This window comes from Talpa occidentalis, unplaced genomic scaffold, assembly GCF_014898055.3.
Source record: "Talpa occidentalis isolate TD23 unplaced genomic scaffold, MPIMG_talOcc4v2.1 talOcc4.7, whole genome shotgun sequence".
NCBI lineage: Eukaryota > Metazoa > Chordata > Mammalia > Eulipotyphla > Talpidae > Talpa > Talpa occidentalis.
The window spans coordinates 91,214,828-91,227,364 of record NW_023605083.1 but is presented as its reverse complement, the minus strand read 5'-3'; the positions used below and the strand labels follow the sequence as shown (position 1 = coordinate 91,227,364).

General features: G+C 47.5%; 1 protein-coding gene across 1 annotated transcript; it reads left to right on the top strand.

The window, feature by feature from the left end:
• The first annotated feature begins 808 nt into the window (after positions 1-808).
• On the top strand, positions 809-8,302 carry ASGR2 (asialoglycoprotein receptor 2). The gene is made up of 10 exons (XM_054689619.1): positions 809-888; positions 1,297-1,352; positions 1,948-2,151; positions 3,300-3,419; positions 3,608-3,703; positions 4,296-4,367; positions 4,543-4,629; positions 4,707-4,852; positions 7,451-7,557; positions 7,791-8,302. The coding sequence occupies exons 3-10, from the start codon at positions 2,028-2,030 to the stop codon at positions 7,945-7,947; spliced, it is 909 nt and encodes a 302-aa protein (XP_054545594.1). The 5' UTR covers positions 809-888; positions 1,297-1,352; positions 1,948-2,027; the 3' UTR covers positions 7,948-8,302.
• The last annotated feature ends 4,235 nt before the right edge of the window (positions 8,303-12,537 follow it).

Genomic DNA, 12,537 nt, shown 5'->3' with positions numbered 1-12,537 from the left:
CCTGAGGGAGAGTTTGAGTTTCCCGACCTTCTAATGGGTCACAACACAAAGTTGGTGAAAAACTCCCATGAATGACAACTTTAGTCATGGAGGAACTTCAGTGGTCAAGGTGCTTTGGCGGTAGCCATGGTGGTGGATATGGTGGCAATGGGGAGGGCTGTAACAGATTTGTTAATGATGGAAGCAATTTTGGAGATGACGAAAGCTAAAAGGACTTTGGCAATTGCAACAGTCATATTTTGGACCCATGCAAGGAAGTCACATACCTCCCCCAGGCTCCTGTGAAATGGGAACAACAAAAGCACCTGTGTCTGGAGGTGCTCTGTTGTGGGGCTACACATGTGGGTTGAGCTGATCCCAGTAGTAGTGATAATTAGACAAAGACTTTGCTAGATAATCAAAGTGAGGATCTGAACTCAGGCATAGTCTGATAGACTTTGAGGGAACGTCTCTGCCATTCACTGGTTTTAATGCAGGGACACACCTCAGGAAAGATGGGAGTAATTATTTTCTTAGGTCAAATGGTACAGTGTCCAGTGGGTTAGGTTTTGGCAAGGGTTTTGGTTTTCATTTACAGGATTTAAAGTGTCAGACTTTCCCGACTGTTCTGTCTGTCCATGGAGGGAGGTGAGGCACTGTCCTCACACCGTATCCTAACTCTGCGACCAGATTCTTGGATGGGTTCTCCTTGTTTTCATGTTTCTCTAATGACCTTCTGCTCAGAGCAGTTGCTGATTTCATTTCCTCACAGGTGTGTGGATTTTTTTCTGTTGGTGTCTTCACAGAGCGGGCCAGACAATTCTGACTGAGTCTGGGCCAGGGTTTTGAACTTCCTTCCCACCTGTCAGAGCAGGGAGCGGGATCCCCAGACATGACTTCAACTCTCACGTGAGTGACCTTGCAGATCTTCACAGCAGTGGGGTGGGTGAGGCCAGGGGTGGTGCCTGGGCTGTGGAAGGTGCTTACTGAGGTTGAACTCCTGCTGCAGGGGATGATGCCTCTGTGAAGCTCTTCTCTCCTTCCCCTGCTACCTCCACTCTGGTTTTGAGGGCTCTCCTCCCCAGGACAGTGAAGCCAGTCAGGCCTGAGCTGGGCAGCCCAGTGGTTGAGCCTGCAGGAAGCTGGGGCCCGCCAGGGTCATGGGTCTGGATTGGGCAAGAGCTGAGATTGGGCCCCTCTGATCCTGGTCAGGGATATTTGGAGACACATGTAACTCTGGGAAACTCAGAGGCAGGATGTGGAAGGGGAGGGACAGAAGGGAAAGAGGAAACTGTACCCCTGGCCCTTTCTGGCTAGGACCCCTCCTGACCTGTGCAATGAGGAATGAAGTGACTGGCCTATGGAGGTGTGGGGTGAGTAGGAGCTCCCCTTCCCTGGGGAAACAGAGACGGTTCTGTCCCCTGCCCCCCACTACACTTTGCCTGAGTTCCAACTCCATTTCTACTTCTATTTACTGTCCAAAGTCCCAGGGGCAGGAGATGCCAGGTTAGAACCACTCGGACAGACGCACGGGCTCAAGGCCCTCCTGGGGTCACCCCCCTCCTCTCCTCTCCTCTTCTAGCGCTGCCTGCCCCACTTCTGAACCTTAGCCTCTCCTTTGCCCTGGGGTCCAGGTTGCCTGAGGGACCTAGGAATCAGCCCCCACACCTCGAACAGGTAACCCAGGTTGGTAGGCGTGTGCGATTGGGGAGTTTGAAATTAAGGAGACTCTGGTTCAGGCACAGTGGAGGCCAGATGGGGAGGTGTGTGGTGGTTTGTTCCTTGAGAGTGTGGAGGGAAGGGTCCTAGCTGGGTCAGGTCCCAAGTAATGGCCTGAGAGGGTGGAAACCCAGTGTATGCCACATCCCAGCCCCAAACTCACTTCCCAACTCAGACGCAGCTCAGATCATGGCCTTGACCCACTCAGATGTTATGTTCAAGTCCATCATCTGCCTCCCCCTGAATTAGCATCTGAGCACTAGCATCAGCCCCAGACTCGGTCCTACCACCGACCCAACCTGCCAACTCCAGCTCCAGCCTGGACCAACATGGAGAAGGACTTTCAAGACATCCAGCAGCTGGACCCTGAAGAAGATGACCACCAGCTGGGTGGAGGCGAGAGGCCAGGAACTCATGAGGACAACCCCAGGAAAGAAGACCTGTTTTGGAAAGGCAAGTGTTCAGTTTCTAGCTGTCTAGCTCCCCGTGGCTCTCTGTCTCTCTGAGGTCTCTGTCATATTCACTCCATGACCAGGGACGAGGCCCCTCTGGGTGGGAGGTGCCTGATGCCTCTGCTTGCCCCCGACCTCGCCTTCTCTCTCCCTGCAGGGCCCCAGAAAAGGGCGTGTGTTAGGGCTCAGGGCAAAAATAGGTGCTGGGGACGACTCCTCCCTTCTCCTTCTGACCTGAGCAGAGTGTGCTCTGTGTGTGTGTGTGCGCACATCTGTATGTGTGTGCAAGAGAAACACACAGGAGAGTGTGCATGCATGTGTGGGGGGCTGGGCCGGGGCTTGGCTTGGGGCACAGGAGATCCTGAAAGATGGCCATCCCCTCCTCCCAGCCTCCATGCCTGAATCCTTCTGTAGCAAATTTTGACTAAAGGCCCCAAGTATTTGTGGTAAAGTTTTAACATGGGAGGGATTTGTGCTGTTCTAGGATGAAGGGCAGGAATCAGGGCTGGGGGAAGGGTGTCAGGTGTGTGGGTGCCAGGGATGGAGCCTGGCTCAGTGGAGACAGGAGCTGTTGGGGCTTAGAGCTCAGGGAGGAGGATTGGCTAGCCTGGGCTGGGAGGAGTGGCCCTACACATGAATACAATTATAATATCTGGGTTTTTTTAAGCTTAATATCTTTTTTTTTTTTTTTTTTTTTTTGGTTCCTGTCTGCTAATGCTGTCATCTGTGTCCGTTTAGATGGATTATTAGCTTCCTGATATGAGTTGTGTTTCTGGCTTCTTCCAATCTTTGATTGGATTCCAGACATTGTGAATTTTACCTTGTTGGGTGCTGGATATATTGGTATTGCTCTAAATATTCTTGAGCTTTGTTTGGGGATGGACTTAGGTAATTTGGAGTCAATTTGATTGATTTGGGTCTACTTTTATGATTAGGTGGGTCTAGAGTATCCCCACGGCAGCATTCCTGGTGGATGCCAGTGTGCAAGTGTGTGTGTGCAAAGACTAGAGGCTGGGGCCAAAGCCCCTGACTCCCCTAAAGCTGCCCCGGCATCTAGTTCCCCCACCACTCTCAGTTATACTTCCTCTGCCTTCCATTATCTAGATCCCCGCTCTGACCCCCCTCTTCCTGTCTCCCCTTCTTTTGCAGGGACTCCCCTGCCTCAGCCCCTCCTGCGGCAGCGTTTCTGCTCCAGGCACAGGCTCAGTCTGCTCGCCCTGAGCGTCAACATCCTGCTGCTGGTAGCCACGTGTGTGATCGGGTCCCAAAGTGAGGGTCACAGGGACCAGGAGGGGTGGGGGAGGTGATGGGGAAAGAGAAATGGGCAGTGCTGGGGCAAATATGGAGGCAGTGGTGCGTAGGGAGGGGGATAGGCACACAGATCAGATGACAATGGGGGCTCTCATACGGGACACAGCCCCCTTCACTTTGTCCTGTCCCCACTGTCTCCTGACAAGGAACGCAGTTGCAGATGGAGTTGTGGACCCTAAAAGAAAAATTCAGCAACTTCTCCTCTAGCACCCTGATGGAGATGGAGGCTCTGAGCTTCCATGGTGAGTGGGAAGGCACCTGTTGTGAGGGTTGGTGCTGGTGTCCAGTGCTGAGTCTGCAGTGGGGGCATGCTTGGTGCTGTGGGCTGCGGGCTGGGGCAGATCACCCAGCCTGAGATACTGGGTAAGGTTCAGGGCCACTGAATCTGAGCTGAGGGATGAACTGGGGTGAGGCAGGTAGAGGATGGATTAAAACCAGGCAGGGAAAACAGAATCTGTGGCACCAGGCGTGAGGGAGACTAAACAACTCCAGCCTGGCAGAACTAGGTGTTGAGAGAGCAGAGAGCAGGTCGGGGCTAGACCATGCAGGTTAATGATGAGAGTAACGATGTGAGGCTTTATTTGGAGGGAATGGGGACCTATTGAAGGGATTGAAGCAGGGGAGCGACCTGAGCAGGTGTGTGCTTCAGAAGTCTCTGTGGCAGCTCAGGGCACCTCCTAGATGTTGGGGCGCCAGGGGGTGGGGACCGCAACATCCCAGGTCAAGGTGATGGTGCCAGGACTACGCCCCAGGGAGGTGAGGACGCCCGGAGTTAAGGAGACAGAACCGAGAGGAAAGTTTAACTCCTCTCCCCGCCCCGTCCCTTGTTTTCAGGAGGCAGCTCTGGGAACAAAGTGACATCTCTAGAAACCAAAATGAACAAACAGCTGTTGGACCTGAAAACATGTGAGAAACCCCTCGGTAGTGCGTGAGAGGTGTGCGCCCGCGTGGCGTGAGTGTGGCGTGAGTGTGCTGCGCATGTGTGCGTCCACAGCCCAAGGCCTGTGCTGGGTCGTGAGGGTGGAGGGGCAGAGAGGCACCCACACAGCCCACATCGTAGCCCGTCCCTCTGTCCCTCTAGATCATTCCACCTTGCTCCTTCATCTGAAGCACTTCTCAGGGGATCTGCGCACCCTGTCTTGTCAGATGGCGTTCTTCCGCAGCAACGGTAGGGAGAGGGGCGGTCCCTGGTCCCTTTGTGCCTGTCCCCTCAGCAGGATCTCATCTCCCGCTGCCCCCTCACAGGCACAGAGTGCTGCCCGGTTAACTGGCTGGAGCATGGAGGCAGCTGCTACTGGTTCTCTCGCTCTGGGAAGACCTGGCCGGAGGCTGAGAAGTACTGCCGGCTGGAGAACGCCCACCTGGTGGTCATCAACACCAGGGAGGAGCAGGTGAAGCTGGAGCCTGGGTGGAGGCAGGAGGAACCCTGGGGTGTGCACTCTGGGGGGTGGTTCAGGCTCGCTTTATTAAGGTTTTTTTTTAACCTAAGGAAGACTCTAGAAAGGTTCTGGGAGGTTAAAAATAAATTAATTTTTATTTTATTCTTTTTTTAGAGATTTATTTATTTATGCATATAAGAACTTTTTAGAGATTTATTTATTTATGCATATAAGAACTGGGGTGTAGGCCAGAGGTTTGGATTTGGTGTGAGAGGATTCACCAGAGACAGAGTGGGGAGCAGAACAGGCAGACTGATTGAAATACACTGCTGAGGGGAGCAGTGGGAAAGACAGGAGAGGTCTGCTGTGCCATGTGGGTTATCTCCCTGGTCAGGGATCGAACTCAGAATGTGGTGACTGGCAATAACAGCTTTATAGCGCTGAGACTTCAACCTTGCGCCACCAGGGAGGCCACTTAGGTTGTATTTTCATCCTGAGAAATGCAGGTCAGTGACCCTTTTAATGTTTTTTGCCTTGACTTCATCTTTATGTGATATAAATAGAATGGGTCTTGATTTTTTAAAAAATTAATTAATTTTTAAAGGACGTAACTTTTTCTTACATCGTTGTTGATTTTGGGATGGTATATGATTTCTCCCCTCAGATGTGGTCTCCGTAGCTCTCTCACCATCAAAGTGCCCACAGTCCATCACCATAATTCCTTGGATCTTTTTCTCTGCAGCCTGGGGCCTGTGCTTAGCCCATTTTCATATCTCAAGCCCATTTTCATATTCTGCTCTGTGGCTGGTTTTTGTTTATGTAGTTTGAATTTCTCTCCTGTGCTTCTTCCCTTTTTTTACTGTTGTGTTAATTATTTTTCTTTAATGTCACATGTCATTCATCTCTCTAATTTTTTGGAGGATGTGAGCTGTTCTCCAATATCTCCTTATTTTCTGACACACTCCTTTCCAAAGTATTTTTTAAGATTTATTTATGCACGCAAGAACTGGGGTACAGGCCAGAGTGCAGGGAAGAGCGGGGAACACAATAGGCAGACTGTGTGAAATACACTGCTGAGCGGAGCAGGGGTCAAGACAGGAGAGGTCTGCTGCGCCATGCGGGTCACCTCCATGGCCAGGGATCAAACTGGTCCTGTAGTGGCTGCGGAGAGCTTCATAGTCTTTGCTCAACCCCTTCCACCACCAGGGAGGACCCTCATCTTTATTTTTGCATCACTTCCATGATAATATTCTTGCTGTGCTACTTTTGTGAATAATCTCAATCTTTCTTTCTTGTCTGTTATCTATCCGTGAGTAGGGGAGATGAACTCACCTAGACTCTGCTCTGATCATCTGGTGCTACTTGACTATTTCTTCTGCATCACAGAGGACTGGCTATTGATGATTTATATTTGTTGTCTACCTTCTTCTGGTGAAAGAAAGTGGGGTCTAGGGCAATGGGCAGTAGCGGATGGAACATTTTGTCCTGAGACACTTTCCCTCAACCTCTGCTGCCCCTCTGATGCAGGCAGCAACCCCACCAGCTTCTGAGGGTTGCCCCTTCGTGCACAGGACATTGTCCTATTTGCTGGATTCTAGAATTCAGGGGTGTGATATGTCTACCCATAGATGAGAGAGTTAACTGCAACCTTAGTTGGGTCTCTAGGAAGTGAGAAAGGAATCAGGAAATTTCCTTCAAATGCCATTGGAGACTCTTCACATGTTGTCAAAGGGAACTGCAAGGCGTGTGTGTTGGTGAGCCCATCCCTCTATTTCCTCCACAAAACCAGGTGATCATACCCTCTCCCTGCTACTTTCATAAACCATGGGGATTTATGTTCCCAGAAGTACCAGTATCTGTACAGGAGGCCACTCGGGGGGTCTGCTGTCCTAAGGGAGCTATTTCAGCAACCCCTTTCAAACCAGCCCCTGCCCACTGGCTGACCGGGCTGCTCCTCACACCCAGGGCAGCCTCCCATTTGCAGGACAGCTGGCCAGACCCAAGGTAGCCAAGTCCTAACAGGGCCTTGGGCCCTGGGTCCAAGCTTGAAAATTCAAGGCCTGGCAAAGCTCTGAAAATGTCAGCTACATAGAATCTGATGTATCTGAGAGGAGAGTGAGACCAAGATCCTTAGCAGTGCCAGGGTGCATGGGGGCTGCAGGGCCAGGGGCCAGAGTTGAGATTCCAAGAGTTAGAAGTGTGGGCAGAGACAGCGAGAAGACCTGAGTCCAGTGGTGCTGTGAGTTGGGAGTAAAGTGGGAGGCCAGGTACAGTTGCTGCGAGCTCAGGCACTAGATCAACTTCGTGGGCTCTACTTATTCTCATGGGTAATGTGTGCCTCATTAAGCCACCCAATTTAGAAGGTCTCATGAGCATTAAATAAAGTAAGCCCTGTAAAGCGTTTAGCTTGAGGTCCAGCCCAGTGTGTGTACATTCAGCTGACAACAGCTATGGTCACAGAAGAGAAACATGGAACTAGTGGTAGTGGGAGCTGATGCTTCAGCCTGGAGCAGGTTAGGCTGGGGAGGGCTGAGGGAAGCCCAGCTGATGCCTATATGGCCGTACCAGGGACTGGAAGCACTTCTAACCCCACCCTGTTCTGTTTTCCAGAAATTCATTACACAGCACACGGAGCCCTTCCATACCTGGATAGGCCTCACTGACAGTGATGGCACCTGGAGATGGGTGGATGGCACAGACCATAGGCTTAACTACAGGCAAGTTCCCTCGTTAGTTCCCACCCCGTTAGTTTGGCCTTGGGACAGCCACCTGGTCTTTCACCCCAACACATCAGTCCATTCCCTCTCATCCTTCAGGAACCAAATCCCTCCCCTCTCCCCCTCAAACCCCCAACCTCCACGGCTACAACTCTGCACCCTGAGCCCAAGGTGAGGTGGAGGTGTGGGTTGCTGGGATGGAGGGGAGCTCAGAGCTTGTCCTGCCTTCTTAGGAACTGGGCTCCCTTGCAGCCAGACGACTGGACGGGGCACGAGGTGGGTGGAACTGAGGACTGTGCGGAGATGAGGCCGGATGGCCGCTGGAACGACGACTTCTGCCTGCAGATGTACCGCTGGGTGTGTGAGATGAAGTTGAACATCACGGGCTAGGAGCCCGTCCTCCAGCATGTCTTTCTGATCTGCACCCTACCCAGCCCTGTCCCAGCTTTTTATTGGGGAATTTGAAGAAAGGAAGAAAAGAGTCAGAGGCATGAGGAAGGGTTGAGGACAGATAGAAGGGCGTGGATTAAGAACCTCAGATCTGAGAGGCTGAGAACCTATCTCCTACTGCAATTCATTGGAATTAGAATTTTGAGCCTTCAGTGGAGTTGGAACAAAAGAAACTAATACTTCAGACTCTGTGTGGATTGGTTATTTGGGCTTGGGAGATGTAGGGTGCAAAGAAGAAAGAGAGGATAGGGTTTAGAAAAGAAAAAGTTTATGTCCCAGACAGTTGCTCCTTGATACCCAGTAGTAAGACACTTTTCCAGTATGGCTGACTGGAAGCATGGCTGTCTCTTTTGGGACCACAAACACATCTGGACCTATCTCCAGCACAGAAATTGTCAGCAGCAATTTCTACAGTGGGAAAATATGGCCTTTGAAGATCATTCTGAAAGTGACCTTGAAAGGATCTTTAAGCAATTTGATTTTTGCTTTAATTTTTATTACAAAAGTAACATATACTATCAGTAAATTATGTCTCAAATACACACACACACTACAGGCAATGAGTAACTTTCCCAACCCCTCCCATTTTCCCCAGTTAAATATTTCACAGATACTGTATTGGTCAGGGTTTGCCAAAGAAAGAACCAGTAAGATGTGGATGTATGTATGTATCTATCCACACATACATATACATACACCCACGCATATACATGTACACATACACATGAGTGATTTATTATTAGGGACTGGCTCATGCAACTGTGGAGGGTGGCAAGTCCTGAGTTGACAAGCTGGAGACCCATGAGAGCTGATGGGGTAGCTTGAGCATGAAGGCGGCAGGCTCTAGATGCAGGAAGAGCCATTATTTCAGTATGAGTCTGAAGGCAGGAAAAATGCTAATGTCCCAGGCAGGAATCACTGTTCTACTCACGGGAGGCTTATCTTTTTGGTTCTATTCAAGGCTTCAGTGGATTGGGTGAGGCCCACCACACCGAGGAGTGCAATCTGCTTTACCCAGCCTACCAATTCAGATATTCATCCCATCCAAAAACACCTTCACAGACATACCCAGAATGATGTTTTACCAAATATTTTTGTCCTTCTGTCCCTGTCAAGTTGACACATAAAATGAACCATGATAAGTCCTTGTCAGGGAGTTTCCTGTGCATTTGCATATTCATGACACTGCATATCATTATATTGTTTGCTTTTTTCACTTTACATTGTCTTTGGACATCAATCCAATCTATGCTATTCCCTGGCCAGTTTTACCTCTCTGAATTTAACAGGGGTAGATTACAGAATGTGGATGTGCCACATGCCATTTAATGGTTCTCTGAAGTAGACAAGTAGTTGCTTTAGATTTTGCCACATGCTAATTGTTTTCAATCAATTTTTATTTCTCAGCTTATGCTAGGCGGACCTTTTAATTTTCAGCTGCAAAATTTTCTAGGACTTCTTCAAAATATGCATGGTTGGCATTAAATAAATTTTTTAAAAATTTATTTATGTATATGAGAACTGGGGTACAGGCCAGATATGTGGGGGGTAGAGGATTCACCAGAGACAGAGTGGGGAACAGAACAGGCAGACTGACTGAAATACACTGCTGAGGGGAGCAGCAGGTGAGACAGGAGAGGTCTGCCTCATCATGTGGGTTTCTCCCTGGCCGGCCTGGAATTGAACCGGCACTGCAGAGGCTAAGGACAGCTTCACAGCGCAGCGCTCAACCCCCTGAGCCATAGGGGAGGCCCTAAATAAAATTTTAAAGTAATAATACACATAATTGAAAGTCTTATAGGGCTAGAAGCAGTCACCTAATTTACTTCCTTCAGCCATTCCTGCTGTTCAGAGAAACAAGTTTCTGTGTTTTATCAGTCTTTTCCAGTATTAATACCTATATTTCTAAAGAATACACAAATGGAAATCTACTTTTTTATCAATTATAGACATAAATTAGTCACTATGTTGAAATGAGGTGCAATCTATTGTTAATTGCCAAGCCATCTTACTACATTTACTTTCTTGCATAATGTTTATTTTTTCTGAAGTTAATCATTTTTTCATTTACAACTTTCCCTTATATTCTTTGTTTTTCCCCACATATCCCCAACTCCCTGCTTTAAATTCTTTGAACCTATTGCAAAGGCTTTCTTAACTGTAAAAAAATCTCACAATATAATTTTCAAACTGGCCACACAATCAGTATTTCAGTTGTACTTTTCCCCCTGAGAACCACTGGCAGGAATCCAATTTTATGAATCCTTCACACAAATGTACATGATTGTGAGCAGCCCTCCTTAGGAAGAAAATACAAAATTAAGCATAAAAGTTAGTGTTTAAATGACAAATTTAAAAATCTGAAAATGACAGTAAACATCACAAAATCTAGATAAATGATATACTTTAAGTAATATTCACACATCTCTAAAATCCATCTCCCCGCCTGATTATTAACTTTTGTTGTATACTCATTGTTTATTTCCACATGTGACAAGGAGTTATAAGGTGATTTTCCAGAGAGAGAAGGGAAAGAGAATTGTTTCCTTATTACTGATGTCAGGTGCTTCAGGGTGTGTTTGTGTCCCACCTCTGTGTCATCCCCCACAAGTAAGTCTGCATAGTGGGTGGTAGAAGTACCCCCTCTCCCCATACACACACCCTGAAAGCCATTCCTGTACAGATGGGAAACCATGAGCATACACAACACGACTGCAAACTGATGCCCCTCTCAGTTCCAGCCAAATGTATTTCCAACTCAACCTCTCCGTTGGATGAAAAAGAAGCCAACTGACATGGAATAAAGTGTGAAGGAGAGAACATTGGAGTGGAAAGTGACAATGGTTATTTTAATCGATGGTAGCTCATTTAGCTGTCAATTTCATAATTTAAAAAAGAAGCAGACTTAAGCATGTCCTATGCTTGGAAACAAAAACATGGATAAAATAAAATTGCCTTTGAAAGATGAAAAAATTTGTGGGAGTCAATAGCTTCCTATAACAATAAGTAAAAGCAAAAATTGTTTCACAATATTTTAGAAATGATTAACCATGCAATCTATCAAAGAAAAACCTCAATGAATGCCAAAAAGGAGGGATTTTTAAGGCCTCATCTCACGTTATAATTAAAGTGATATGTAAATAATAAAGAAGGACCAGAATATTTTAGATCTTTGTAAATGAAAGTACATACTTTTCCGTACTACCATGATTCAAGTGAAAATAATCTAGAAACGAATCAAATATATCAAAACCTATGGAATGTAGTGAAAGCTAAACTCAGACTAAAATGTGCAGCATTGTGTTTATATAAGTAAAAGTTAAAGATTGACAATAAATAAGCCGGTGTTCAACATAAAAATCAGGAAAGTCAGCTATAAAAAATATTTGAAAATGGGCCTCCCTGGTGGCGCAAGGGGTTAAGGACTGCCCTATGAAGCAATGCACAGACTCTGCAGCACGAGTTCGATCCCTGACTGGCCAGGGAGAAACCACATGGCAAAGCAAACCTCTCCTGTCTCGTCCACTGCTCCCCTCAGCAGTGTATTTCAGTCTGCCTGTTCTGTGTCCCAATCTGTCTCTGGTGAATCCTCTCACCCCCCACATCTCTGGCCTCTACCCCAGCTCTTGTATGCATAAGTAAATAAATCTTTAAAAAAATAAATAAAATATTCCAAAATGTAGTAGTAGGAGGGAATAAATAAAAAGAGAATATTAGAAATTTCCAAAAATTAGTAGAATGAAGAAAACTAAAACCCATTTTTAAAGTAAAATTTTTATTTTTAAATAGTTGGACTCATAAGCAGTTGTATACAGAGAGATCCCATGTAACCTTTACCCAATATCCCCCAATGGTAACATCTTGCAAAACTATTGTATAATATGGTGTTCAGGATATTGGCATGATCCAGTCAAGATGCAGAGCATTTAACCCCTTAAGAATCCCTTGGGGAGGCCTCCCTGCTGGCCTAGGGTTAAGTCTCAGAGCTATCACCACTACTGCCTGAGTTATCCCCGGCCAGGGAGCTGACCCACATGGTGAAGAGATCTCTCCTTTCTCACCCACTGCTCCCCTCAGCAGTGTATTTCAGTTGATCCTCCTGTTCTGCTCCCCACTCTGTCTCTGGTAAATCCTCTTACCGCCCCCACCTCTGTCCTACACCCCAGCTCTTCTAGACACACCGAAAAAAGAATCCCCTGTGGAGCCACAGCTACCTCCATCCTCTATCCCATCTAGTTCCAAACCCTGGACAACCACTAACTGGCTGTGTATTTCCACAGTTTTGTAATCTCAAGAATGTCAGATAAATGGAGCCACACCCTTTGGAATTGACTTTATTCCCCCCACTCAACATCATTCCCTGGAGATTTGTTCAAGTTCTGGCTGGTGTCAGTGGTTGATTCTTTCTTGCCTCGTAGCATTCCATGGGATAGATGTACCACAGCTCGTTGAACCATAAATAGCAACTGGGTTGTTTCTAGCTTTGGGCTCTTACAAATAAAACTGTTATGGACATTCGCGTACAAGTTT

Coding starts and splice junctions, on each gene's coding strand:
- ASGR2 (XM_054689619.1), top strand. CDS start 2,028: ATGGAGAAGGACTTTCAAGACATCCAGCAGCTGGACCCTGAAGAAGAT. Junction 2,152..3,299: donor AGAAGACCTGTTTTGGAAAG/GCAAGTGTTCAG, acceptor CTTCTTTTGCAG/GGACTCCCCTGCCTCAGCCC. Junction 3,420..3,607: donor GTGTGTGATCGGGTCCCAAA/GTGAGGGTCACA, acceptor TCTCCTGACAAG/GAACGCAGTTGCAGATGGAG.